This window comes from Pipistrellus kuhlii, unplaced genomic scaffold, assembly GCF_014108245.1.
Source record: "Pipistrellus kuhlii isolate mPipKuh1 unplaced genomic scaffold, mPipKuh1.p scaffold_m20_p_5, whole genome shotgun sequence".
Lineage (NCBI taxonomy): Eukaryota > Metazoa > Chordata > Mammalia > Chiroptera > Vespertilionidae > Pipistrellus > Pipistrellus kuhlii.
In genome coordinates, this window is record NW_023425551.1 from 81,776,727 (window position 1) to 81,803,300 (window position 26,574).

At 64.1% G+C, this 26,574-nt stretch overlaps 1 protein-coding gene across 1 annotated transcript in view; it reads right to left on the reverse strand.

Moving 5' to 3' along the window:
• The window catches only part of ITPR3 (inositol 1,4,5-trisphosphate receptor type 3), a 70,992-nt gene that overhangs the window by 30,315 nt on the left and 14,103 nt on the right, over positions 1-26,574 (reverse strand). Inside the window, exons 2-14 of the mRNA XM_036414609.2 lie at positions 23,831-23,901; positions 12,040-12,161; positions 9,080-9,166; positions 8,254-8,412; positions 7,412-7,510; positions 7,089-7,172; positions 5,197-5,343; positions 4,369-4,464; positions 3,129-3,179; positions 2,847-2,989; positions 2,069-2,168; positions 1,800-1,960; positions 1,139-1,280 (exon numbers count right to left, since the gene is read on the reverse strand). Of these exons, the coding sequence (XP_036270502.1) occupies positions 1,139-1,280; positions 1,800-1,960; positions 2,069-2,168; positions 2,847-2,989; positions 3,129-3,179; positions 4,369-4,464; positions 5,197-5,343; positions 7,089-7,172; positions 7,412-7,510; positions 8,254-8,412; positions 9,080-9,166; positions 12,040-12,161; positions 23,831-23,901 (1,462 nt within the window). The remainder of the gene's footprint in view (positions 1-1,138; positions 1,281-1,799; positions 1,961-2,068; positions 2,169-2,846; positions 2,990-3,128; positions 3,180-4,368; positions 4,465-5,196; positions 5,344-7,088; positions 7,173-7,411; positions 7,511-8,253; positions 8,413-9,079; positions 9,167-12,039; positions 12,162-23,830; positions 23,902-26,574) is intronic.

A 26,574-nucleotide genomic window follows, 5' to 3' on the forward strand; every position in this document is an offset into this window, starting at 1 on the left:
ACACATCAAACCCCAACTGCTGAGCCACACCAGCCAGGCACATTTGAGGCAGATTGGGTACCGTTGCTGATTTTCTTAGATGTGCTAACAGACTGGGTCCTGTTCTTAGGAGGTGCAGGCTGAAAACTTCAGGGGGAGGTGCCCGCTTTGGGAATGGGAGCTGGGAGGGCGCTGGGACACAGGTGCCTGCCCCTGCGGGCAGGCCATGTCCACGTCACTGTTCTTACATTACTGTCTCAATGTCTGAAAACTTGCATACGGAAAGTTTAGGAAAAAAAGTCAAGCACAAGTTCTGGGCCCCACTTCCTGAGTGCCCCCTGCCCTGCTGCCTGCCGGCGAGCTGCTCCCTGTGCCCGTGTCCTCCTGGGAAGCGGGTGGTGACGGGCCCTCGGGTGGAGAGGGTCACGAGAGCCTGTGCACGCAGGCCATAGGGCAGTGCCCGGCACATGGTAATCGCTCAATAAGGAGACTTTTTATGAAAGGGGGTGACAAGGAACTGCAGGGGGCCTGCAGCTCAACTGGAGGTGGGAAAAGGCAAACTAGAGGTCCAGCCCCAGCCGGTGTGCTCAGTGGTTAGTGTCAGCCTGGGAACCAAAGGGCCGAGGGTTCGATTCCGGGTCAAAGGCATATATCTGGGTTGCAGGTTCCATCCCCGGTCCTGGTCGGGGCACATGCAGGAGGCAGCCAATCCATGTATGTCTCTCACATTGATTTTGGTGTTTTTCTTTCTCTACCCCCACCCTCCCCACCTCTCTTCCCTCTTCCCTACTTCCTTTCCAATCTCTCAAAAAATCAATGGGAGCAGAAACCGGTTTGGCTCAGTGGATAGAGCGTCGGCCTGCAGACTGAAGGGTCCTGGGTTCGATTCTGGTCAAGGGCATGTACCTTGTTTGCGGGCACATCCCCAGTAGGGGGTGTGCAAGAGGCAACTGATTGATGATTCTCTCTCATCAATGTTTCTGACTCTCTATCCCTCTCTCTTCCTCTCTGTGAAAAATCAATAAAATATATATATTTTTTAAAAAAAGTCAATGGGAAAAAGCACCCTCAGGTAAGGATTAACAAAACAAACAAACAAAAGAGGCTCCCGGTCCCCACCCCTCCCAGGTCCCCGCTGCAGGCCGAGGTGGCCCAGCACCTGCTTGAGGATGTTCTGCTCCCTCATCAGCTTCTGCCGCTCCCGGTTGGGCTTGGTGACCATGATGTCCAGGACGTTCTGCCCGTTGTTGGGGACGTCACTGACGAAGAACACCAGGTCCTCCAGCAGCTGGATGACAAACCTTCACCAAGGGCATGGAGACGGCACGAGTGAGGAGCCACCCTGGGAGAGCTCGTAGGACCCGCCGCCCGTGCTCCCCGGCCCCTCCGAGGGCAGCCAGCACGTCCCACACACGCCTCCTCAAGCACAAAGCCCATCGCTCCCCTCCCGCTGCACCGACCTGCTCTCACACCCCCGCCCCCGCCCCCGCCCAGGACCGAGCCGCGCGGCCACACGGATCGGGAGGGAGCAGCAGGCACAGGCAGGCGTCTGCGCCAGCGGCTCTGCGTCTCCATTCTGCCACCCAAACTGTGTGACCGTGAGTCTCTCCACCGGCCCCTCAGCCCCTCATCAACCCCGGGCCGTTCCGGGAGCACCTGCAGCGAGGCAGGGCCGGCCGGCCAGCATCGCGGGACAGTCCTCCCCCTGCTCCTCCCTCCTATCCCCAGCCCGCGGCCGGCTTCTGCCCGGGGGCTCCATGGCTCTCGAGCAGCAGCCCCAGGAGGACACCTGGGAACCCCAGCAGCTGCCCCGCACCCACCTGCGGTCGTTCTGGCTGATGAAGCCCTCGTTCAGCTTCTCCACGGCGCTGGCCAGCATGGAGCTGGCATCGTTGGCGAAGTCCAGGTCTCGGATCTCAGACACGGGAACCGACACGATGGCAAAGGCCTCCTTGTCCTCCTTGGTGGGGCAGGTGCCCAGCTGCAGGGACAGGAGTCAGCCCGGGCACTCGGGAAGCCTGGGCCCAGGCCCCAGCCCCAGCCCCAGGCAGCCCCAGCCCCAGCCCCAGCCCCAGCCCCAGGCGCCCACCATGAGCCGGATGGGCCGCTCCTCCTCCACGTCGATGGGCACGTTGGTGCTCTGGATCCACGTGTTGGTGCAGAGGTGCCGCAGCCGCACATAGGAGTTCCTGCAGGAGGACTGTGTACACAGCACGCCCGGCAGTCTGCCCCAAGCTGCCCATCTCCCCGGGCCACACGGGCCCGGGAAGTCCCCTCCGGGAGGAGCCGGCGGGTGACAGGAGGCACGCAGGCCCTGCGCTCACTGCTGCACCGGCCGCCCGGCCTCCCCCACGCCCACGCCCAGAGCTCTCCGAGCCCAGGCTGTCCACTCGGACCGAAGGTCACTGGACAGCTGAGGCCGTAGTGTGGACGTGTGCTCTCACAGCGGAAAGCGTGGGGCTGTGGCTATGAAATGTAACGGCCCTTCTGAAGCAAAAACGCAATCTGAGCCCCAAAGCACCTGCCCCGAGAGCTGCAGCCAAGGGGGCCTGGCCCTCAGTGCCTGTGTCCGCTCACCCATGCCGGTAAGGGGTGCACGGGAGTCCCGGGACAGGGCATGTGCGAGAGTGCCCACGAGGCTAACGCCGGACTGGCACAGGGGGCCTCCCGTGTGTCCTAGAACCTCAGGGTTGGGGCCTTACAGTCAGGCCGCCCCCTCCTCCCTCCTCTCCTCCCCCAGCCCAGACCCACGGGGCAAGCAGCCGTCCAGGACACGGGAGGCGGTGTTCTGACGGAGCAGCGCCCAGGGTGGTGAGCGGCCCCTCGGCTCAGAGCCAGTCCCGGGGCACCGCCCGCGGCCCACCCACCGGGGCACGAAGGAGTCGGTCTTCTGCAGCGTGGTGGGGTCCAGCTCGAACAGCGAGGCGATGTCGTTGCCGTGGGGCACGGCCACCAAGCGGTACTTGATCTTCTCCCCGGCGTTCCGGCGGCCGGGGCGGCCCTGCAGGCCCTGGGGGAGACCAGCTCAGGCGGAGGCCCTCCTGCCCCCAGGCCCCAGGACCACTGCCTCCCACCGAGGCCTCCCTCTCCGGCCCACCCCACCCCAGAGCGATGCACCGCTCTCCCCGCCGAGCCCCACCCATCCTCACCGCGCCCGCCGCCTTGGGGTCAGGGGCATCGCCCTTGTAGCTGGGGTTCTCCTGGAGAGAGACAATGAGGGGAGCTCTCAGACACCAAGCTATACCACGTGACACTCCCCCACACACTCACACGCACACACACACACTCTCACACTCACACACTCACACTCACACAGACACTAACACATACAATCACACACACACACACACTCACACACACACACACCACACACACACACTCACACACACTCACATACACTCACACACACACTCACACACACACTCACACACACACTCTCACACACTCACACACACTCACATACACTCACACACACACACAGACTCTCACACATACAATCACACACACACTCACACACACTCACACATACAATCACACACACTCACATACACTCACACACACTCACACATACAATCACACACACACTCACACACTCACACTCTCACACTCACATACTCACACATACAATCACACACACACTCACACGCGCACACATACTCACACTCTCACACTCACACTCACACTCACACAGACACTAACACATACAATCACACACACACACTCACACACACACTCACACACACACACACCACACACACACACTCACACACACTCACATACACACAGACTCTCACATACAATCACACACACACTCACACGCACACACACACTCTCACACACACTCACATACACTCACACACTCACACAGACACACATACAATCACACACACACTCACATACACTCACACACACATTCACACACACACACTCTCACACACTCTCTCAAACACACTCACATACACACACACACACTCACTCTCACACTCACATACTCACACATACAATCACACACACACTCACACGCGCACACATACTCACACTCTCACACTCACACTCACACACTCACTCACACACTCACTCACACACACACTCACACACACACACTCGCATGCACAGTGCCCAGGCCACACGAGCCTGTGCCACACGGACAGACGTGCATGCTGGGAAGTTGGCTCCCTGATGTACCCCAGTGCCTAGAACAGCTCCTGGCACAGGGGAGGGCACAGTAGTTCTCACAGCTTGTTTACATCACACGGTCACTTGTATGTGCTAAACAAGCGCAGAGAAGCAGGGTCCAGACACGTGTCTGCGTGTGGCGTGTGGCATGCACCAGGCACACAAGCGCGTGCGTGCCCGGGAGCACACCGGCCGCCGCTGCCGCCCACTCACCTCGGCAGCCAGGTAGTTGCCGGTGGCCAGGTGCTTGAAGCGGTACAGGCCGTTCCAGTGGCCGGCGCCTCCACGGCAGGGGTCATGGTGGACGACCTGGGGGGCCCAGACAGGCAAGGGTGCTGGGGGGGGAGGGCTGGATAGGCAGGGGTGCTCCAGGAGAGGCCCAGACAGGCAGGGCCCGGACAGGCAGGGGTGCTCCGGGGGAGACACAGACAGGCAGGGGTGATCCGGGGAGGCCCGGACAGGCAGGGCCCGGACAGGCAGGGGTGCTCCGGGGGAGACACAGACAGGCAGGGGTGCTGGGGGGGGAGGGCTGGACAGGCAGGGGTGCTCCGGGAGAGGCCCGGACAGGCAGGGCCCGGACAGGCAGGGGTGCTCCGGGGGAGACACAGACAGGCAGAGGTGCTCCGGGGAGGCCCGGACAGGCAGGGCCCGGACAGGCAGGGGTGCTCCGGGGGAGACAAAGACAGGCAGGGGTGCTCCGGGGAGGCCCGGACAGGCAGGGGTGCTGGGGGGGGGGGGAGGGCTGGACAGGCAGGGGTGCTCCGGGAGAGGCCCGGACAGGCAGGGCCCGGACAGGCAGGGGTGCTCCGGGGGAGACAAAGACAGGCAGGGGTGCTCCGGGGAGGCCCGGACAGGCAGGGGTGCTCCGGGGGAGACACAGACAGGCAGGGGTGCTCCGGGGAGGCCCGGACAGGCAGGGGTGCTCCGGGGAGGCCGGGACAGGCAGGGCCTGGGGGGGCTCAGAGGGGCAGGACCACCTCCCCGCCCCCCGGCGATGGGGAAGGGGGGGAGCCAGAGCTGGGAGGGCGGGCGGGTGCTGACCTCCACCTCCCAGAGGGCGTTGGAGCTGGTGGCCGAGGTGGCGGACTGGCGCAGCGTGGTGCGCAGGAACACCTGCAGCTTGCCCTTGTACTCGTCGCACGTGAGGAACTTCTCCTGCTCGGCGTGGAACAGCCGCACCACGTCCCCCTGCGGCGGTGGAGGGCGGCTCAGAGGGGCCGGGCCTCCGGCTGCCCTGCCTCCCGGCGGGGCTGCTGGCGGCCCCACGCGCCCCTTCCAGAGCGGCAGACCCCAACTCAGAGCCCCTCAGCGGGGCACACGCTCCTGCCCGGCCCCTCGCAGCCTCCCCTGCTCACGCCTGCCCGGACGCCTCCTCCCCGGCTCCACAGGCCAACCCCCGGCTCCCCTCCCTGAGGGCAGGAGGGTGCCCGCCTGGCGGCATCGCCCGGGCCTCCCGGCCCAGCCCCCGCCCCCGCTCCCGGTGCAGGCACACAGCTTCCCACACTGAGGCCGAGCGTGGACCCGGCTCCGCTCTCCGAGCTGCGTGACCCGGCTAAGTCCCTGACATCCCGAGCCTCACTTTCCTCTCCTGCAGAAAGTGAATCCTAGTCAGTATGACGAGGTGACACTACTCTCTTACCGCGTGCCAGCTCTGCGTGAGCCCTGGGCATGAGCTGCTCACCACCCCGCGCCCCAGCCCTCCAGCACGCACGGCGCTGTCCCACGTTACAGGGCGGAGACTTGGGCAGAGGTGGCACAAACAGGGCAGGAGTCGGTGCCCTCACCTCTCCACCACACTCCCCACGCGCGCCTGCCGCCCCGCAGGCCCTGAGGGCGGGGCCGCCACTCCCGTTAGTCCCTGACGGCACATCCGGCCCCTACACTGCGCCGGACACAGCGCTCAGAGCATCTGCGGAGTGAACGCCTCAGTGGGCGAACGCAGCAATGAAGGGCACACACAGGTTGGCCCCGTTACTATGGCAGAACCTGGTGCCTCTGTATCCGGGCAGTGCAGGGCGACGGCAAACACGGGGGCTTTGTGAGCGCAGGCCACTTCAGAGCCGCCTGGAGTCTCACGTCGGAGCCACGGGCCACGACAGGTTCACCCAGCCACGTGGCAGCACCCCGGGAACAGCCCGTGAAGTGTCCTTGTCCGAGCGCTCCGCGGATTCGGAGCTGGAGCGTGTAACCAGGGAGGGCTTCTGGGAGGCGGTGGCACGCGGGCTGAGCCTTGACTGGTGTGTGGACCGCGTGCAGGTTTAAGAGGGAAAGGCACAGAGCGCGGGCAGGTGGGAACAGCCTGGGAGGTGGGAGGGCGAGGAGGCCACGGCGGCCTGAGGGCGGGAAGGTCTGACCGAGCGGCCTGGCCGGCCGAGAGGGGCACAGGGAGCATCCGCGGGGAGAACGGCCTCCCGGTGTGGCCGCTCCGGGGCCTGCGCCTGTCTCTCTAACACCACGGCCAGGGTACCGGCTGGCCCCGGCTGGGAGCCCTAACTCTGCCTCCCCACGCTGCCTGCTCCCGGAGGCTGCTCCGTGCCCGCAGCCCGAGGCGCCTCTGAGCCCCCTTCCTCCCGCTCTGTTGTCAGGGCTCCTCCATGGCCTCCCGCCCTCTGCCCTGGCCCCTCCCAGGCTTTCCTGGGTATTTCCCCGTCTGTGGCCCCCATCCCCACCCCCCACCAAGGCTCACCCCTTCCGGCCTGTCAACCCGATGTCCTAGACCCTGGCCCAGATCCACGGAGCAGGCGTGGGGGGCGGGGCAGAGGCTCCAAGGACCAGGCCCACCCCAACGTGGGGACCCCAGGCTGCTGACACCCCCTTAGCACGAGAGCAAACTGGGCAGCCAGCACTTGGAGAGAGGAGGGGGCTGTGAGCCAGAGAGGAGAGGGGAGGGGGCCTGTGGGGCAGCAGCGGGGGGAGGGGGACCCCGTCCTTACCCCTTTCAACACCTCATCCAGGTGGTCCCGGAACTGCATGAACAGGTTGATCTTCCAGCTGGTGTTGCAGTTCACAGAGTTGACCTGGGGAAGGGTGGGGGTGGGGGAGACGGTGAGGCAGGCAGGCCCCGGCCTCTGGGAGAGGGGCAGACTGAGGGCGAGTGTGAGGGGAGGGCCGCCCGCACGGCCCTGGGCCAGACTGAGGGCGAGCGTGGGGGAGGGCCCGGCCCTGGGGCAGACTGAGGGCGAGCGTGGGGGAGGGCCCTGGGGCTGCCGCCGGGCGGTGGGTGGTGGCCCTCAGGAGACAGGCCCCCGCCACGCACCTCCTTGCAGCCGGCGTTGTCACTGAGCTCGTAGTTGCTGGCGTGCAGGGGCTGCCCCGCGTTGACGGGGTTCAGGATCACCTTGTCCCCCACGACCACCTGTGGGGAAGGCGGAGCGGGTGAGGCAGGGAAGGGGCCTCCTGGCCTCTGGCCTGTTTGCCATCTAAGAACGGGACGGCCTCACCGGTCCCCGGAGCTGGGGCCTGCGGCCCCTGCCCCCACCCCAGCTGCGTCCTCACGTCCCCGTTGCCCCCTCCCCGCCTGCCCCCGCCCCGTCCTCACGTTGTCCCAGTTGCCCCTGCCCCTGCCTGCCCCGAGCTGTTCCCCCCCCGCCCCCGCCCCATCCTCACGTTGTCCCCATTGCCCCCCCACCCCCCGCCCCGTCCTCATGTTGTCCCCATTGCCCCCCCCACCCCCCGCCCCGTCCTCACATTGTCCCCGTTGCCCCCCCCGCGCCTGCCCCGAGCTGTACCCACCCCCGCCCCCGCCCCATCCTCACGTTGTCCCCATTGCCCCCTCACCCCCGCCCCATCCTCACGTTGTCCCCGTTGCCCCTGCCCCTGCCTGCCCTGAGCTGTTCCCCCCCCTCCATCCTCTCGTTGTCCCCGTTGCCCCCTCCCCCCGCCCTTGCCCCGTCCTCACATTGTCCCCGTTGCCCCCCCCCGCCTGCCCCGAGCTGTACCCCCCCCGCCCCCGCCCCATCCTCACGTTGCCCCCGTTGCCCCCCCCGCCTCCCCGTTGCCCCCTGCCCCGTCCTCACGTTGCCCCCGTTGCCCCCCTGCCTCCCCGTTGCCCCCCGCCCCGTCCTCACGTTGTCCCCGTTGCCCCCCGCCCGCCCTCACGTTGTCCCCGTTGCTCCGCAGCTTCCAGAAGGGCTGGATGAAGAGCCAGGAGCCCTCGTTGCCCGTGGCGTCCAGCGTCACCCGCATGGCGTTCTTCTCCAGCAGCGCCGGCAGCCGCTTGTTCACCGTCAGGTACTTGTTGCTCTTCATGTGCAGGAGCTGGGGCGGGCGGGGTGGGTGAGGGCCCGAGGCCAGCCCTCGGGGGGCGGAGGGGGGGATTGGGGGCCCATGGACCTTGGCCACAGCTGGATGCACAGTGTCAGACACACAGACACACACACACCAGCCAGGCACTGGTGATCCCAAACAGAAGCTACGCCATGGCCGGTGTTGCTCAGCGGGTAGAGCGTCGGCCTGTGGACTGAAGGGTCCCGGATTTAATTCTAGTCGAGGGCACATGCCTGGGTTGGGGGCTCGAGCCCAGTAGGGGGCGTGCAGGAGGCAGCCAATCAATGACTGTCTCTCATCACTGATGTTTCTCTCTCTCTCCCGCTCCCTTCCTCTCTGAAACCAATTTAAAAAAAACTTTAATAGAAGCTAGCACTGCTCTAAATTCCTTACACGCATCATCGCACACAATCTGACGGCACCCAGAGGGCACCGCCACCGCCTGGCTGTACAGAGGAAAGGAGCCTGCCCTCGTCCGGGCCACGATGCCAGCCAGCCCTGGGCTGCATCTGCGCCGGTGGCCGCGCAGGGGACAGGAGCCACGCCCAGGCCCGGGCTCGGCCACGCTGAGGCAGATGTGCAGCCAGGAGCCGGCCCGGGACCCCCGGGGCGTGCCGGCGCCCCCCCCCCCCCCACAGCAGCGGCGCCGGGCGCTCACCTGGATCACGCTGCCGTACTTGACCACGTCCCCGTGCACCTTCTTGTTCTCCGTGTCGTTCTGCTTCTGCTCCATCTGGGCCGCGTGCTGCACAGACACACACACGAGGTCACACACACACACACACACACACACACACACACACACGGCTCCTGGCACCGCCCGGGGCGACCTCAGAGGCCGCTAGCCGCTCCCCCCACCGCTGAGGGGCTGAGCGTGTGAAGGCGGGCCCGGTCACCGCCCTCCGCGGGGCTGTCAGCCAGCCCGAGCCCCACTCCCACACGCCCTGCAGACACCGCTGAGCCTCACTACCCCTCCCACCTGACGCCTCGTGCCCCAGCCCTAAGGCTGGCCGGCGTGCCCGGTGCCCCTGCCTCCTCCTCCCCACCCCCTGTGGCCCTCCCTCCCAAAACTGTGTGCTCCCGGCCCACCGCCTCCAGGGAGCCTGCCCTCCTCCCCACCCCTCCTCCCCACCCCCTGTGGCCCTCCCTCCCAAAACTGTGTGCTCCCGGCCCACCGCCTCCAGGGAGCCTGCCCTCCTCCCCACCCCTCCTCCCCACCCCCTGTGGCCCTCCCTCCCAAAACTGTGCTCCCGGCCCACCGCCTCCAGGGAGCCTGCCCTCCTCCCCATCCCTCCTCCCCACCCCCCGTGGCCCTCCCTCCCAAAACTGTGCTCCCGGCCCACCGCCTCCAGGGAGCCTGCCCTCCTCCCCACCCCTCCTCCCCACCCCCTGTGGCCCTCCCTCCCAAAACTGTGCTCCCGGCCCACCGCCTCCAGGGAGCCTGCCCTGACTGGCCACACCCGCCTCTGATGGGTCCACCCGGTCCTGGGGGTTGTTTGCGTCCCGTGAAGGACAGCCTCTCAGGGACTTCTGTCCCATTAAACTGGGAGGCTCTGTCCCCTCCATCGGACTGGGGTCCCGGGCCCGGGCTCTGTCCCCTCCATCGGACTGGCACTCCCTGGGCCCGGGCTCTGTCCCCTCCATCGGATGGCACTCCCTGGGCGCCTGGGCCCTCTGTCCCCTCCATCGGACTGGCACTCCCTGGGCGCCTGGGCTCTGTCCCCTCCATCGGACTGGGGTCCTGGGCCCGGGCTCTGTCCCCTCCATCGGACTGGCACTCCCTGGGCGCCTGGGCTCTGTCCCCTCCATCGGACTGGCACTCCCTGGGCGCCTGGGCTCTGTCCCCTCCATCGGACTGGGGTCCCTGGGCGCCTGGGCTCTGTCCCCTCCATCGGACTGGCACTCCCTGGGCCCGGGCTCTGTCCCCTCCATCGGACGGTGGTCCTGGACCCGGGCTCTGTCCCCTCCATCGGACTGGCACTCCCTGGGCGCCTGGGCTCTGTCCCCTCCATCGGACTGGCACTCCCTGGGCGCCTGGGCTCTGTCCCCTCCATTGGACTGGGGTCCCTGGGCGCCTGGGCTCTGTCCCCTCCATCGGACTGGCACTCCCTGGGCGCCTGGGCCCTCTGCCCCTCTCCTCTCTTTAGACCATTTCCCAGGTCTCCTGCCTGAGGCTGGGGGAGGGGCTGCCGGGGAGCCTCCCTGTGTCCACAGGCCTCTCACAGGCCTACAGCGGTGGCTGTGCCACACATGTGGCTCTGAGTGTGTCGGTGCACACATGAGGCCCACCCCGGCCAGACCCCGGTCAGCCCGGCCTGGGCCCGGCAGGGAGGAAGCCGGTGAGCGCCCAGCTCAGCAGGAGCGAGGGGCATTCTAACAGCCAGGCCCCACGCGGCCCGCCCAGCCCCATCACACCCTTCCCCCACCCACACCCCTCCTCAGAGAAGGGCCGCGTGGGGTGGGGCCCCGGCCAAGGGGGGGCTCAGAAGCAGCTGCAGACCGGCCTGGCCCAGACAAGCCCCCGCTCTCCTCTGCTCGGCCAGCCCCGGCCCGAGCTGTCAGAGGACTGCCAGGGTGTGAACTGGCCACTGCCCCGGAGGCCAGGAGCCACCACCGGCCCTCGCTCCGCGCACCGTCCGGGGCCAGGCCCCGCGGCAAACCACAGGGCGACCTCAGACGGCCGGCCCCAGCCCTTCACAACAAGGAGAAGTGACGCCAGTTCCCAAACGCGGTTCCTGGGGCGGGGGCACCGCCGGCAGCTGGGCGGGCTGTTCACGGCGCCGTGGGGTCCGTGGTGGGAGCTGAACCCCGTCCGCCCGCCGCTCACTGAGCCGTGTGCCCGGGCACAGGCCTGGCGGAGGGCACCTTCTTCCCAGTGGACAAAGGGCCCTGTAGCCGAGCGGGCTGCTGGGAGGACACCTCCCCCACCTCACCTCCTCCACCGCAGCCAACGCCAACCTCTGCGTACTGGGTGCTCAAACCACTGGACTCCCCACGGGGCCACGGGCTCTGGCGAGCAGTGGCCCTGCGGGCTGACGCACACACAGTGCAATCTGCACGCACACAGTGCAACTTGTACAGAGGGTGCACACCCGCACACACAAAGTGCATGCCTGCACGTACACCGAGTGCACACCGGCACACACATGGTGCACGCCTGCACACACACAGTGCATGCCTGCACATACACAAAGTGCACGCCTGCGCACACACACATGGTGCACACCTGCATGCACATAGTGCAGCCTGTACACAGGTGCACACCTGCGTGCACAGTGCACACCTGCATGCACATAGTGCAGCCTGTACACAGGTGCATACCTGCGCGCACAGTGCACGCCTGCACACACACACAGTGCACACCTGCATGCACATAGTGCAGCCTGTACACAGGTGCACACCTGCGCGCACAGTGCACGCCTGCACACACACACAGTGCACACCTGCATGCACATAGTGCAGCCTGTACACAGGTGCACACCTGCGCGCACATAGTGCAGCCTGTACACAGGTGCACAGTGCACGTCTGCACACACAAACAGTGCACACCTGCACGCACATAGTGCATCCTGTACACAGGTGCACACCTGCGCGCACAGTGCACGCCGGCACGCTCACCTGCAGCTTCTGCAGCAGCACCACGTCGGAGATCTTCTCCTTGTCCTGCTTGGTCTGCTTGGCCTTCCAGTACTGCTTCTGGGCGGAGTAGCGGTTCATGGGGCACACCTTGAAGAGGCAGTCTGCGGGGCGGGAAGGACACGCTCGCTGGGGGCTCAGGGCCTCCCCCGCCAAACCCCAGCCCGCGCCCTCCCTCCACCCACCGAGGGCTGAGAGGCTGCATCCTCCGGTCGGGACAGCGGCCTCCGGAGACTGCGACGGTCACTCCCCATCCCAGTGGGGCCAGGCCGAGGCCCCCTTCCCCTGAAACCTCCCCCTCCCGCACTCCCCGCCTGTGTGAGCGAGGCCCCTTGCTCCCCTCGGGAGTTCTCCATCAGAGGAAACCTGATCTAACAGTGCACACACACAGCGCACACCTGCTCTGTCCCAAATCCCAGGGACAGAACCACTGTAACGATTTGTATGAGGGGAAGCACACAGACACGCATGGGTTTCCTAAGCCCAGACTCCGGGAGGTGTCAGCCTTCTGTGTGTACAGGAGGGGTGAGCTGGAAGCCCTGTTCTGGGTGTGGCAGGGGGAGGGGAGAAGGGATGGAAAGGGCAGTCGAGTCCTGGTGAGATGCTGGCACCGGAGGCCGGGCCTCTCGGACCAGAGCAGGGGCTGCCGGTGAGGGACTCGCACCCTGGGCCGGTGGGCTCACGGCCTCTGAGAGCCGCCTCGCGCCCCGGGAGCATGGAACATGCCGGAAAGACAGTGCCGGGCCCAGGAAGGGGGCCTCTCCTTCAGCCCCTCACCTCCCCTAAGGAGGCCACGGCCCTGCCCTGGGGAACGCCGGCCGTCCAGCCCAGGGAACTAAAAGTGAAACTAGCCGGAGCGGAGCAGGCGGAGGCCGGGGCCATCGGGAAACCAGTGAGGCCAAGTCCGGAGGAGACAGGACGTCCTGACGGGAGGGGGGCACTGCACGGGCAGTGGAGCAGGGCCGCCCTGCCGGCCACCGGGCACCGTTTGTCAGGAGAGCGCGTCTGTGTGGGCTTCTGCTCGGCCCCAAGCAGCCGGCAGCCCCCTCCAGGAGTCCGGCCTCTTCAGGCTGAGGGGCTCCCAGGCCTGCAGGGACCCCCTGCCCGGGCAGAGCCACGGCTCCCCACAGGAGTCGGGAAGCGGGGTCACTCCAGGGGAGTTTGGAAATGGGGGGCAGTTTGGATGGAGGTCACAGTGGCACTCAGAGGCAGGACAGACGCAGGCCCCGCAGCACAGCCTGCCCCGCGCCTGCCGGCCGCCCGCGTGGGGGAGGACAGCGTGGCCGCCCGGGGCCGAGGGCACAGGCCTGCCCCGCGCCCACCGGCCGCCCGCGTGCGGGAGGACAGCGTGGCCGCCCGGGGCCGAGGGCACAGGCCTGCCCCGCGCCCACCGGCCGCCCGCGTGGGGGAGGGGAGGACAGCGTGGCCGCCCGGGCCGAGGGCGCAGGACGCCTGCTTGGGTCAGGAAGCGCTGAGTTCTCCGGGGGCCGGTCCGGTGGACACCGGGACACTGTCCTCTGTGCTGCTCAAACTCCCCGGGAGGTTTTTGCTCTCAGAAAAGGCGTCCCTCACGGCCCCGCCGGGCGCCTGGTGCCTGAGCTCCTGCCTCCGGGGCCGGCCTGGCTGCTCCCCTGGGCCCAACGTGTACTTTCACAGCGCGTATTGTCCCATTTATCTCTCTCTCACACACACACACACACACACACACACACACGCTCTCACACACACGCTCACACACACACACGCTCACACACACACACACACACACACACACACGCTCACACACACACTTACATTAGAGAAGGGGAAGAAAGGGGGGAGAGGCTGTGTCATATGCTGCTTTCATTTCTCTTTTTGTCACAGAGCATGATACTGGTGTCATCACCAGCTCCAGCTCTCTCAGACCCGGTCCCCCCCCCCCCACACACACACACACACACACACGCTGCGTACTGTGTAAATACGGACGTGGGTCGGTTACACTGCTTTCGGATTCCCCTTCCTAACATTGCAGGGCCGCGGCGCCAGGCTGCTGGCTCGCCTCCGCGGCCCTCACAGCTCGGCGGGCAGGGCCGCGTGGGGCTCACGCTGTGTCCCCGGCCCCCAAACCGGGCTCAGGGGCCGGACTGCCTGCCACGGGACACGTGGATCCCGAACAGCCCCCTCCGGTAAGACGAGGGGCTTGGGTTCAGCCTGGAAGAAGGAGGCGTGGTGGCAGAGGGAGAAAGCGGAGGCGGTGAGACCAGGCACACGGCAGGCCTGCGAGCTGAGCAGGAGGGCGATCGGGCCCGAGAGCCGGGAGCCCGGAGCCAGAGCGGCAGCGAGGCCAGGGCCCCGGGCCTGGGCCAGCGAGCTCCTTGGTGTCCACAGCCGGCTCCCTGCTCCCGGTGCAGGCAGGCCGCCGGCACCGGGACTCCGGCCTCCGGCGAGTGCAGGCTCCGGGCCAGGGCTGAGCGTGGTCATACCCCACCACGCAGCCACCCAAGCAGAAACGCAGCAACTGAACTCCCACAGGGCGTTACTGAAGGCTTAACGCCCTGAGACGGCGCAGACCCTCCAGCGGACAGAGCGAGGGCACCAGGGAGATGCAGAATGTGCCGACACCGGAATGACGTCCTTCGTCAGGGCCGCTTCCGGGCGATGGCGGGAATCCGAGCCCAGCCCCTCAGAACAGGCCCTGCCGGCAGCCAGCCCTGCAGCGCCCCCTGGGGGGTGCACACCCCTCCCCGGAGCAGGGCGTGGCGCCCAGGCGGGTGTGCTCCCTCCTGCTCTGCCACCACTCGGGCCAGTTCTGCTAATGCAGGGCCAGCGCACTCCCAGGAGCCACAGGGGAGGACACACCACGGACACCGGGACCAAAGCTAGGACGCTCCGGACAGGCACCCTCTGAGCCAGGGTGCCGCTCTGCTTAAGTCATGGGCGAGGGCCTGCAGAGAACAGGCCCTCACACGGCCACAGCCGGGTTTGATTCCGGGGCAGGCACATGCCCAGGTTTCAGTCAGGGTGTGGCCGGGCACCTGTGAGCGGCAACCCTTCGATATTTCTCTCCCTCCCTCCCTCCCTCCTCTCCCCTCCCCTCCTCTCCCCTCTCTAAATACAATTTTTTTTTAATGTTTTTAAGTGACACAGCTGAATGAAAAAGAACCAAGTGGAATTTCTAGAAATAAAAAGGTTTCAACCAACAAGTGTTAAAACTCACTGAATATATTTTAAGGAGAACAGAACAGTTAATGAAACACTAGCTACCCTTGCGATCTACTCTGCCCGATTCTGTCGAGGACGACAGGGCCCCGTTAGAGGGCTCAGAGCTGTGTCTGAGGGAACAAACACATCTCGAGGGGACCCCAGGCCACGGATGAGGCCGGAGCGTGTGTGTGTGTGTGTGTGTGTGTGTGTGTGTGTGTGTCCGACTCCTCTCCAGCTTTTCTGGGGCCTCACTAGCCCGCGAAGTCGTCTTCCTCTCTCTCGGACCCGCCCTCGGAGCCCCACAGCCCGCAGTGCCTGCGAACCAGCAGTGCAGAGCCCTGCCATGTCTGCCAGGCTCCCTCCGTCTTCCTGGCCGAGCTCTCTGCCCGGAGGCAGCGCCGTCAGAGCCCCAGGGAGCCCGACCTCCTTCCCGCCAAACCGCGGGCGGAGGAGGGCGGCCTCAGGGCCAGGGCAGTGCGGTGCAGGGGCCCCCACGGGAAGCACTGTGGGGGGGGCGGTACCTGTGGGTGAGGGGCCCGGACCACAAGGTCTCCGCTGACTAAGGAATCAGCCGTCCTTCCCTCAGACTAACCCCGTGTGCGGGACACTCCGAACCGCTGCTGCTGCTACGTCACCGGGGACTCCGGGCCCACAGACCGTGGCGCTCTGCGTGAGGCCTGGGAGGTGCATTCTAAAGGCAACTGTACACACTCACTCACACACAGACTCACATACACACAGACTAACACACACACACAACTCACACAGAGACACACACACTCACACTCACAGACTCACTCACACACACACTCACACTCACACACACATACAGACTAACACACACACACACTCACACAGACTAACACAGACACACAACTCACAGAGACTCGCACACACACTCACACACACAGACTCACACACACACACACACTCACACACACACTCACATACACACAGACTAACACACACACAACTCACACAGAGACACACACACTCACACTCACACACACAAACACAGACTCACATACACACACTCACACTCACACACACTCACACAGTCTAACACACAACTCACACAGAGACACACACACACTCACACACACTCACACACACACTCACACTCACACTCACATAGACAAATTCACACACACACACAAACACACACACTCACACACACACTCACACAAACACTCACACACACTCACACACACACACTCACACACAAACACACACACTCACACATTCACACACACTCACACAAACACACACACTCACACACACACACACACTCACACACACTCACACTCACACTCACATAGACAAATTCACACACACACACACAAACACACACACTCACACTCACACACACACTCACACAAACACTCACACACACTCACACACACTCACACACTCACACATTCACACACACACTCACACAAACACACACACACACACACACACACTCACACACACACACACACACACACACACACTCCCCAAACGGGTCACTGTAGAGAAGAGGGAAAAGCACGCATCGCCTGGGAACACAGCTCTCGCTCACAAGTCCGGGTTCTGTACAAACCGTGCGAACAGCGGCTTTAGTTTTCCCACCGTTTAGATTCGGCCTAAGGACACCCGGGCTCCGGGTCCCAGAGAGAGTGGAAACGCCTGCGTCTGCGCTGCACCGGCGTGTGCCCGCGGTGAGGGAGGTGCGCGCAGCCCCACGAGGGCAGGAGGCTGTGGGCGCAGGTCCAGGCGGTGAGGAGAAGCGACAGCAGCGCAGGACGCCGCGGGGAGGGCGGGCAGAGCCGGGGGGGGGGGGGGGGGGGGTAAATTCTGGAACAGGCAGCAGGCAGAGATGTGGGAGGAGCGGCAGGAGCTCAGGGACTGCTTCCTCCTGCTGCGCTGCCCAGGCCGCGAACTGAGCGATCCCGCAACCCGAGTGGGCAGCTGTACACACACAGAATTACATCTAATCCAGCTCAGCAGCCCAGCCTGCCCCACCGTGCACTCCACACTCACCGCCCGCTTCACCCTAAGAGCACCCCTACATCTGCACAAATGACGGGGGCAGGGGCCCTCCCTGCAGCACTGACAGGAATGGTACCCAGCAGCAACAGGCCCAGCCACCAACAGGGTGGCTCAGTGGGTGGGGCGCTGTCCACTCCAAACAACAAAAGGTTGCTGGGCCCGAACGGGAGGCAACTGATGAATGTTTCTCTCTCATCGACATGTCTCTCCCCCTCCTCTCTCTCTAAAGTCCGTAAGAACAGATCGTCAGGTGAGGACTGAAAAGATCAGCAACAGCCCAGCGTCCCTCTGCGGACCGGTCCATGGCACCAGCACCAATGCCGTGGGCTGGGAGGTGGGACCAGACGCGGCTGCGGCCGGTGCACGCCCCCGTGCGGTGACGCCCTGCCACGGAGGACACGCCGCCTGCGTGTGACAGGAGGTGCTCAGCACAGTCAGCCGGCCGGCCTGGCCCGTGGCTTAGCATCGACCTGTGAACCAGGAGGTCAAGGTCCGATTCCCGGTCAGGGCTTGGGTTGTGGGCTCGATCCCCAGTGTGGGGCATGTAGGAGGCAGCCGATCAGTGATTCCTTCTCATCACTGATGTTTCTATCTCTTTCTCACCCCCTCTTCCTTCCTCTCTGAAGTCAATAAAACCATTTTTTTTTTTTAATTTCATGGAGATGAGCCAAAACTTGTTTGGCTCAGTGGATAAGCATTGGCTTGCAGACTGAAAGGTCCCAGGTTCGATTCCAGTCAAGGGCATGTACCTTGGTTGCAGGCACATCTCCAGTAGGGGGTGTGCCGGAGGCAGCTGATCAATGATTCTCTCTCATCGATGTTTCTAACTCTCTATTCCTCTCTCTTTCTCTCTGTAAAAAATCAATAAAATATGTGTGTTTTTTATTTCATGGAGATGAAAAGTAGAATGGTGGGAGCCGAGGTGGGAGTAGGAGCGGGGTGAGGATGGGATCGGGATCTCCAGTAGGATCCACAGTAATGTGTATGAAGTGAAAACAGCAAAGCATAGCACAGGGTACACAGGACGCCACCTCTGTGTAAAGAAAGTGGTCATGTGAACATGTCTGTATTTGCATGAAGGACACGGGGCCTGCAGGGACAGTGGTGGGAGGGAGGCTCTCTGTGTGTCTTGCCCGATGCTCTGAGGTCTGACCTGGACCAATAAATGACTCCCAGGGTTTCTAACGAGGCTGTCCCCGGAGGGGGCTGGGGGGGGGGGGGCAGCGAGGCGAGTGAGGATGGTGGGGCACAGCTCCATTCATCCTGGAGCTCTTCTCTGTAATGCTTTTTTTTTAATGTGTTTTTATTGATTTCACCAGCTCCCTAAGGGACCGAGCTGGTGACCCGGGCATGTGCCTGGGCTGGGAATCCAGCCTGTGACCTCCTGGTTCATAGGTCGACACTCAACCAACAAGCTGGCTGGACTGTGTTACTTTTATACAGAGAAAAACATTAAGAACAAAGTTCTGAATGGCGAGAGCACCCACGGGCAGTGGGGTGAGGGGGGTGCGCAGGGCGAGGGGTGACAGGCACAGCCCCAGGAGGGCAGCAGGGCCTTCCCCACAGGACCCAGAGGCCTGGCTGGCCGAGCAGCGCTGGCCGCGACCACGCTGGGAGCGAGCTGAGTGGCCGGCAGCAGGAACCCGCGCGCTGGCGGCCGGCTCCCCGCGGAGCATTGTCACACAGAATGACACAGAATGGCACAGAATGACACAGAATGACACGGAATGACACGAAATGGCACAGAATGACACAGAATGACACGGAATGACACAGAATGACACGGAATGGCACAGAATGACACAGAATGACACAGAATGACACAGAATGGCACAGAATGACACAGAATGACACAGAATGACACGGAATGGCACAGAATGACACAGAACGACACAGAATGACACAGAATGACACAGAATGGCACAGAATGACACGGAATGACACGGAATGGCACAGAATGACACAGAACGACACAGAATGACACAGAATGACACAGAATGGCACAGAATGACACAGAATGACACGGAATGGCACAGAATGACACAGAACGACACAGAATGACACAGAATGGCACAGAATGACACAGAATGACACGGAATGGCACAGAATGACACAGAACAACACAGAATGACACAGAATGACACAGAATGGCACAGAATGACACAGAATGACACGGAATGGCACAGAATGACACAGAACGACACGGAATGACACGGAATGACACAGAATGGCACGGGATGACACAGAATGACACGGAATGGCACAGAACGACACAGAACGACACAGAATGACACAGAATGACAGAATGACACTGAATGGCACAGAATGGCACAGAACGACACAGAACGACACAGAACGACACAGAATGACACGGAATGGCACAGAACGACACAGAACGACACAGAATGACACAGAATGACACGGAATGGCACAGAATGACACAGAATGGCACAGAATGACACGAAATGATACAGAATGACACGGAATGGCACAGAATGACACAGAACGGCACAGAATGACACAATGGCACAGAATGATACAGAATGACACGGAATGGCATGGAATGACACAGAATGACATGAAATGACACGGAATGACACGGAATGACACAGGATGACACGGGATGACACAGAATGACACAGAACGACACAGAACGACACAGAATGACACGAAATGACACAGAATGACACAGAATGACACAGAACGACACAGAATGGCACAGAATGACACAGAATGACACAGAACGACACAGAATGACACAGAATGACACAGAATGACACGGAATGGCACAGAATGACACAGAATGACATGAAATGACACAGAACGACACGAAATGCACAAAATGACACAGAATGACACAAAATGACACGGAATGACACAGAATGACACAGGATAACACAGAATGACACAGAATGGCACAGAATGGCACAGGCAGCCGGAGCCCCGGCTCCTCACGGACGGCTCTTGAACAGCGTAGCCGGAGGAGCAGGTGCGGGGAGACCTTTAACGGCGGGGAAAGCGGGCGCAGTCCCCGTGTCACTCCCCGCCTCACGCCTGGGGCAGCACAGGTGTCCGCGGCGGGATGCAGGCCCGAGGCCCACGCCAGTCCCTGCGTGTTCTGGGAGCGCTTGCCCAATGGGGGGCAGGGGGGAGGGGAAGGGAGAGACTGGGGGCTTCCCTTTAAAGACGAGAAGACCTGAGATCAATGGTGAAAGATCTGGTAGAGCACAGCATAGGTACATGGGTGTAGAGCTGATGTCTTAATAATGACAATAACCATAAACTGAGCTTGGAAAATGGAAGGCAGAGCGGAGGCATGGGGCGGGGGTGGAGGAACCCCGCCCGCCAGCACCTCATCACCCTCCCCAGCACCTGGCCCAGCAGAGCCGGAGGGTCAGGCCCCCACCCTTTCCGGGCTCCCTGCAGCTGGGCGTGAGCTCCGAGCTTCCCCAGGCGGGAGGCAGGGGTGCAGGTCAGGGGCCCAGCTGCAGGAGGAGGAGAGAAAGGGCTCGGGCGGGAGCGGCCACAACCCCAGACCTGGAGCACAGCGGGGGCACGGCAATCTGCACGCTGGGCAGCAGCAGCCCGGCGCCCAGGGCCCGCAGCCTCTGGAAAGAATCCGCAGGACGTGCTGGGGCAGGCAGGCTCTGAAGATGGCTAGCGAAGCCCACAAACGGCGCAGCGGGTGGAGGATGAGGCCCCTGTTCCATCTGGGGAGCTGGCAGGGCGCAGAGGGTGGGAGCTGGCAGAGGACAGAGGGTGGGAGCTGGCGGGGGGGCAGAGGGTGGGAGCTGGGGGGGGCAGAGGGGGGGAGCTGGGGGGGCAGAGGGTGGGAGCTGGCGGGGGGCAGAGGGTGGGAGCTGGGGGGGCAGAGGGTGGGAGCTGGCGGGGGGCAGAGGGTGGGAGCTGGCAGGGGGCAGAGGGTGGGAGCTGGCGGGGGGCAGAGGGTGGGAGCTGGCGGGGGGCAGAGGGTGGGAGCTGGCGGGGGGCAGAGGGTGGGAGCTGGCGGGGGGCAGAGGGTGGGAGCTGGGGGGGCAGAGGGTGGGAACGGGGGGGTCAGAGGGCGGGAGCTGGGGGGGGCAGAGGGTGGGAGCTGGGGGGGCAGAGGGTGGGAACGGGGGGGGCAGAGGGCGGGAGCTGGGGGGGGCAGAGGGCGGGAGCTGGGGGGGCAGAGGGCGGGAGCTGGGGGGGGCAGAGGGTGGGAGCTGGCGGGGGGCAGAGGGTGGGAGCTGGGGGGGGGCAGAGGGTGGGAGCTGGCGGGGGACAGAGGCGGCAGCCCGCAGCCCAGGACCCAGGGATGGGCCTGCGCACAGGCTGGGGGGAAAGGGGAAGGAGGAGGGAGGAGCAGGAAGGAGTGGGGGGAGGAGGGCAGCGAGTCAAAGGAGCATCTGTTCTGCTAAGTGGCCCCAAACTCTGTCCACTGAACTCTCTGCCACACCCACTGCCAGTGCCCGTCCCAGCACAGACTGCGCACTCCTCTCCCTCCGGGCCCTCTGCCCGCACAGCCACCCTGGCCCTCACCCCCTCTCCGCTCAGCTCTGCCAGCCGGTGCCAAAACCCTCCGCCCTCCTGCAGCGCCTTCAGAGCCCTCCTGATTCGGGCCGAGGAGCCACCGCCTTCCTTCCCCTCCCCACTCAGCACCCAGGGCCCAGGGCAGGCGAGCTCAGAGCTGCACCGCACGCAGGAGGCTGCACCGACCCCCAAGGTCCCCAGAACCCGGGCCCAGGGCCCTGGAGGCCGGGCTTAACCGGGGACTTGGGTGGGGCGACCCAGAACAGGGGTGGGGGCTGGGGCAGGGGCGGGGACGGGGACAGGGGCGGGGCGGGGGGGGGGGCAGGGGCAGGGCAGGGGCAGGGGTGGCTGGTGCATGAGTAACTGGACACGTGCAGCAGTAGGTCAGATGCACGCTTTGGAGAAAGGAAAGCAGGGAGGGAGAGTGCAGGGAGGTCATGACCCCAGGCCACGGGGAGTGTGAGCGTGTGGACACCGGGAAGGACCTGGGGGTGGAGGGAACAGCAGGTGCGAAGGTGCGGGTGGGGCGTGGCTGCGGCCTGGGAGGGGCCGCCGGAGCCGGTGCTGCCAGAAGGAAGGGGTTGCCAGCCCCAGGGACGGGCAGGAGCGAGAGGGTCTGAGGTGTGAGGAAAGGCCAGGGCCACAGGCCGCTCCCAGACACAGAAGTGTCCCCTAGACTCCCAAGCAAAGCTCCACTCAGGCCTGTGACGGAAGCAGGAGCTCAACAGCAGACACGGGGACCCGCCCTCTGGGGCTGGGGGAACCCCCTCTTCTCTGGCTCCAATGGTGGGCGAGGACAAGGCAGCAGGCAAGGCTGCCACAGGGTCACCTTAACCCGCTCCCCTCCCAGCACCCTCTCCCAGCAGCCTCTCCCCGCACCCTCTCCCCGCACCCTCTCCCCGCACCCTCTCCCAGCACCCTCTCCCAGCACCCTCTCCCAGCACCCCTCTCCCAGCAGCCTCTCCCCGCACCCTCTCCCAGCACCCTCTCCCAGCACCCTCTCCCCGCTCCCCTCCCAGCACCCTCTCCCAGCACCCTCTCCCAGCACCCTCTCCCAGCACCCTCTCCCAGCACCCCTCTCCCAGCACCCTCTCCCAGCACCCCTCTCCCAGCACCCTCTCCCAGCACCCTCTCCCCGCACCCTCTCCCAGCACCCTCTCCCAGCACCCTCTCCCAGCACCCCTCTCCCAGCACCCTCTCCCAGCACCCCTCTCCCAGCACCCTCTCCCAGCACCCTCTTGGGGACAACTGAGCTCATCCCGGGAGGAGCCACTCGTGGGCAGCAGAGGGCAGGGCCCGGCCAGGCATGTTCCTGCCTGCGCCCGCCCGCCCCGCCCAGGAGCTGGGAGCCAGAGCTGGGAGCCAGGAGCCGGGAGCCGTCTGGCTGGCTCAGCCTCACAGGTGATCACAGTAACACCTTCCCCGGCTGGGCTGGCGCGGTGACGGCTGGGATCTCCCTTCCCTGCAGCCGCCAGGGCGGAGCCCAGGAGCCTCCGACAGGACCACGACCGCGACCGGAGGCGGGAGGGAAGGCCCGGCCGGGGTGGCTCAGCGGAGCCGGGACGGGTCCCCCAGCTCCGGGGGCAGGAGTCTCCGGGAAACAGGGCTGAGGACACAGCCGGCCGGGGGGCTGGAGCCCGTCAGGTCCAAAGCGAGGAGAGACACAGAGGAGGGCTCTCGCCCTGGCCTCCTGCCGCCCGGGAATTCTCTTCCTGCCCAGCCCCCCAAAGCGCCCAGCGGACAAAGAAAGCCCTGTGGCCGGTGGGGAGCCGGGGGGAGCGGGGCCAGGAGCCGGAGTGCCGAGGGGGGCGTGGCCCCGGGCCGCGGGACGAAGGTCTGAGCCGGGGCTCTGCACTGGGCAGGGGAGGCTCCAGGCGGCCCTGTCTGACCCACGGCCTCCGGGCCGAATGGGTGAGAGAATCGTCCCAGGCCCAGGACTCGGCCCTGTCTGACCCGCGGCCTCCGGGCCGAACGGCTGAGACTCTGGCCCAGGCCCAGGACTCACAGCCGGGGGGAGCTCGCGGGGGGAGGAGGGAGGTCTTACCTCGGAACTTCTTGGGGGGGTTGTCCAGGTCCCCAGCCGCGGGCTCCACCACACAGCGGTCATCCACCAGCCTGCGGACAAGGCAGTGGTCAGCGGAGGATACCCAGCCCCACAGCCCTCCGGCGGGCGGTCCCAGGACACCGGCGCCAGGCCGCCCTCCCCAGCCAGTCTCCCCTTTCCTGGTGAAAGGGAGGCCGCCTGGAGCGGAGATGGGGGAGCCCCAGGAACAGCACGGAGATGTACCCCCTCTCGCCCCCCCGGGAGCCTGGGCTGTCACACACGTGGGCGTAACTCCTGTCACAAGCCGACCCCTGTGCACAGACCTGAAAGGGCAGTGGGTGGTGGAGGGGGGAGAGGGACCAAGAGAGCAAGTCAGCTAGAGAAACAGAGCAAGGGGAGTCAGGGCAAGGGAGGGAGAGACAGGGCAAGGAGGGAGAGACGGAGTAAGGGAGGGAGAGACGGAGTAAGGGAGGGAGAGACAGAGTAAGGGAGGGAGAGACAGGGCAAGGAGGGAGAGACGGAGTAAGGGAGGGAGAGACGGAGTAAGGGAGGGAGAGAGACAGGAAAGACAGAGTCAAAAAGACACACGGGGAAGAAACAGGCCAAGAGAACTGGCGACAGGTGCACAGAGAAGCTCATGAGACACCAACTAGACCAGTGGTTCTCAACCTTCCTAACGCCGCGGCCCTTAATACAGCCCCACATGTGGTGGTGACCCCCAACATGAAATAACCATAACATTATTTTCGTTGCTACTTCATAACTGTAATTTTGCTTCTGTTATGAATCGTAATGTAAATATCTGTTTTCCAATGGTCTTAGGCGACCCTGCTATCGGTTCTCAATCTTTGAACATCTATCCATCCACCCACGACACATCCATCCACCCAACACCCACCCGTCCATCCACCCACAACTCATCCACCCACCCTCCATCCAACCCACCAACCCATCCATCCATCCACCCACCCACCATCCACCCACCCACCACCCACCACCCATCCATCCACAACTCATCCACCCACCCTCCATCCAACCCACCAACCCATCCATCCATCCACCCACCCACCATCCACCTACCTACCCACCACACATCCATCCATCCACCACACATCCATCCACCCACCATCCATCCATCCATCCATCCACAACTCATCCACCCACCACCCACCTACTGTCATCTACCTATCACCCACCAATCCATCCATCTACCCACTCATCCACCCTTCCATCCACCCGCCTAACACCATCCACCTACCACCCACCCATCCACCCATCTATCCATCCACTACCCACCCATCCACCCACCACCCATCCATCCATCCATCCACCCACCACTCATTCATCCACTCACCCATCCATCCATCCATCCACCCACCCACTCACCCACCCACCCTTCCATCCATCCATTCCTATATTTAAAAGTTTTCTAAGCCACCCTAACCTCTAGACTAAAGCAATGATGATAACCCAATATTTCAGAGACCGGCTGCATCTCGGCACTTAACAATTCTTCTGAATTCTCACCCTCTTCCCCACAGGGCTAGTCATTAGTACCGTTTTACATATGAGAAAACTGGGTTTGGGAGTTAAATATGCAGAACAGGCGAGGTGTAACCTTTTGTGTATATTAGTGCCGAAACAGACAGCTGCAGGTCATCCTGTGGCAGCTACTCCCTGTGCCCACACCGAGTTCCCTGAAGACAGGACCGTGTCCCCCTCCGGCATCACCAGCAGGGGGTCCGCGGTCATGGTAACAGCCAGCGGATTTATTCCCCAGTCTCCACATATGGCCTGTTCATTTTCTCCACCGGCTTGGCTATTGTTTGCATTTTGCAGGCACACGGAGATGCTGGACCGTCTGGCCACTGGCTCCGAGGCCAGCCGGGCGGATGGAGCAGGTGCGGGGCAGGGGACGGTGTGGCCGTCACAGCGAGAGGGCGGCTGTCCCCCTCCCTCCCGCCCCAGCCGCCAGCAGGGGCTGTCCTCGCTGTCCCCTCCTCCACCTGCTCACGCCCGGGTCATTGCAGCCACTCCCAGGCTTCAGCACCCCTACCCTCCCCGATGATCCTGCGCCCCTCCGCCACCCTCCTCCCGGAGGCCAGCTCGGCGGTCTCGCTGCCTCCCCTGAGGTTCAAACTGAGCTCCTGTGTCTGCTGTCTACACGGGCTCCTCCTGAAGCCCTCCCGGCCCAGCCACCCCTCCCGCCCGAACACCGGGGCCGGTCCTGGCTCCCCTCTCCACTCGCCCCTCACACCTGCTGTCGGGGAGCCCCGAGGGCCCCACAAGACACTGCGGAACCCGACTCATCCCTGTCACCGCCCGTCGGCCCCCCAGCCCGCACTGCGTTTCTCAGCTGCCTCTTCCCTGGTCTCCCCCAGCCCCTTCCCTGCCCCTCCACACTCAGCAGAGGGGCGGGAGGGAGACACAGACCTGCTGTTCCGCTCACCCATGCACTCATCGCTGATTCCTGAACGTGCCCTGACCGGGATGGGACCTGCAACCTGGTGTATCCGAGGCCGCTCTGACCCACGGCTGCTGGGCCAGGGCTGAGGGAGCTCTTTAAAAACTACCGGTATGTCCAGCCTGGCCGGCGTGGCTCAGTGGTGAGCGTTGACCTATGAACCTATGAACCAGGAGGTCATGGTTTGATTCCCGAGCTGTGGGGCTCCATCCCCCATGTGGAGCCTGCAGGAGGCAGGCAATCAGTGATTCTCTCATCATGGTGTTTCTCTCTCTCCCCA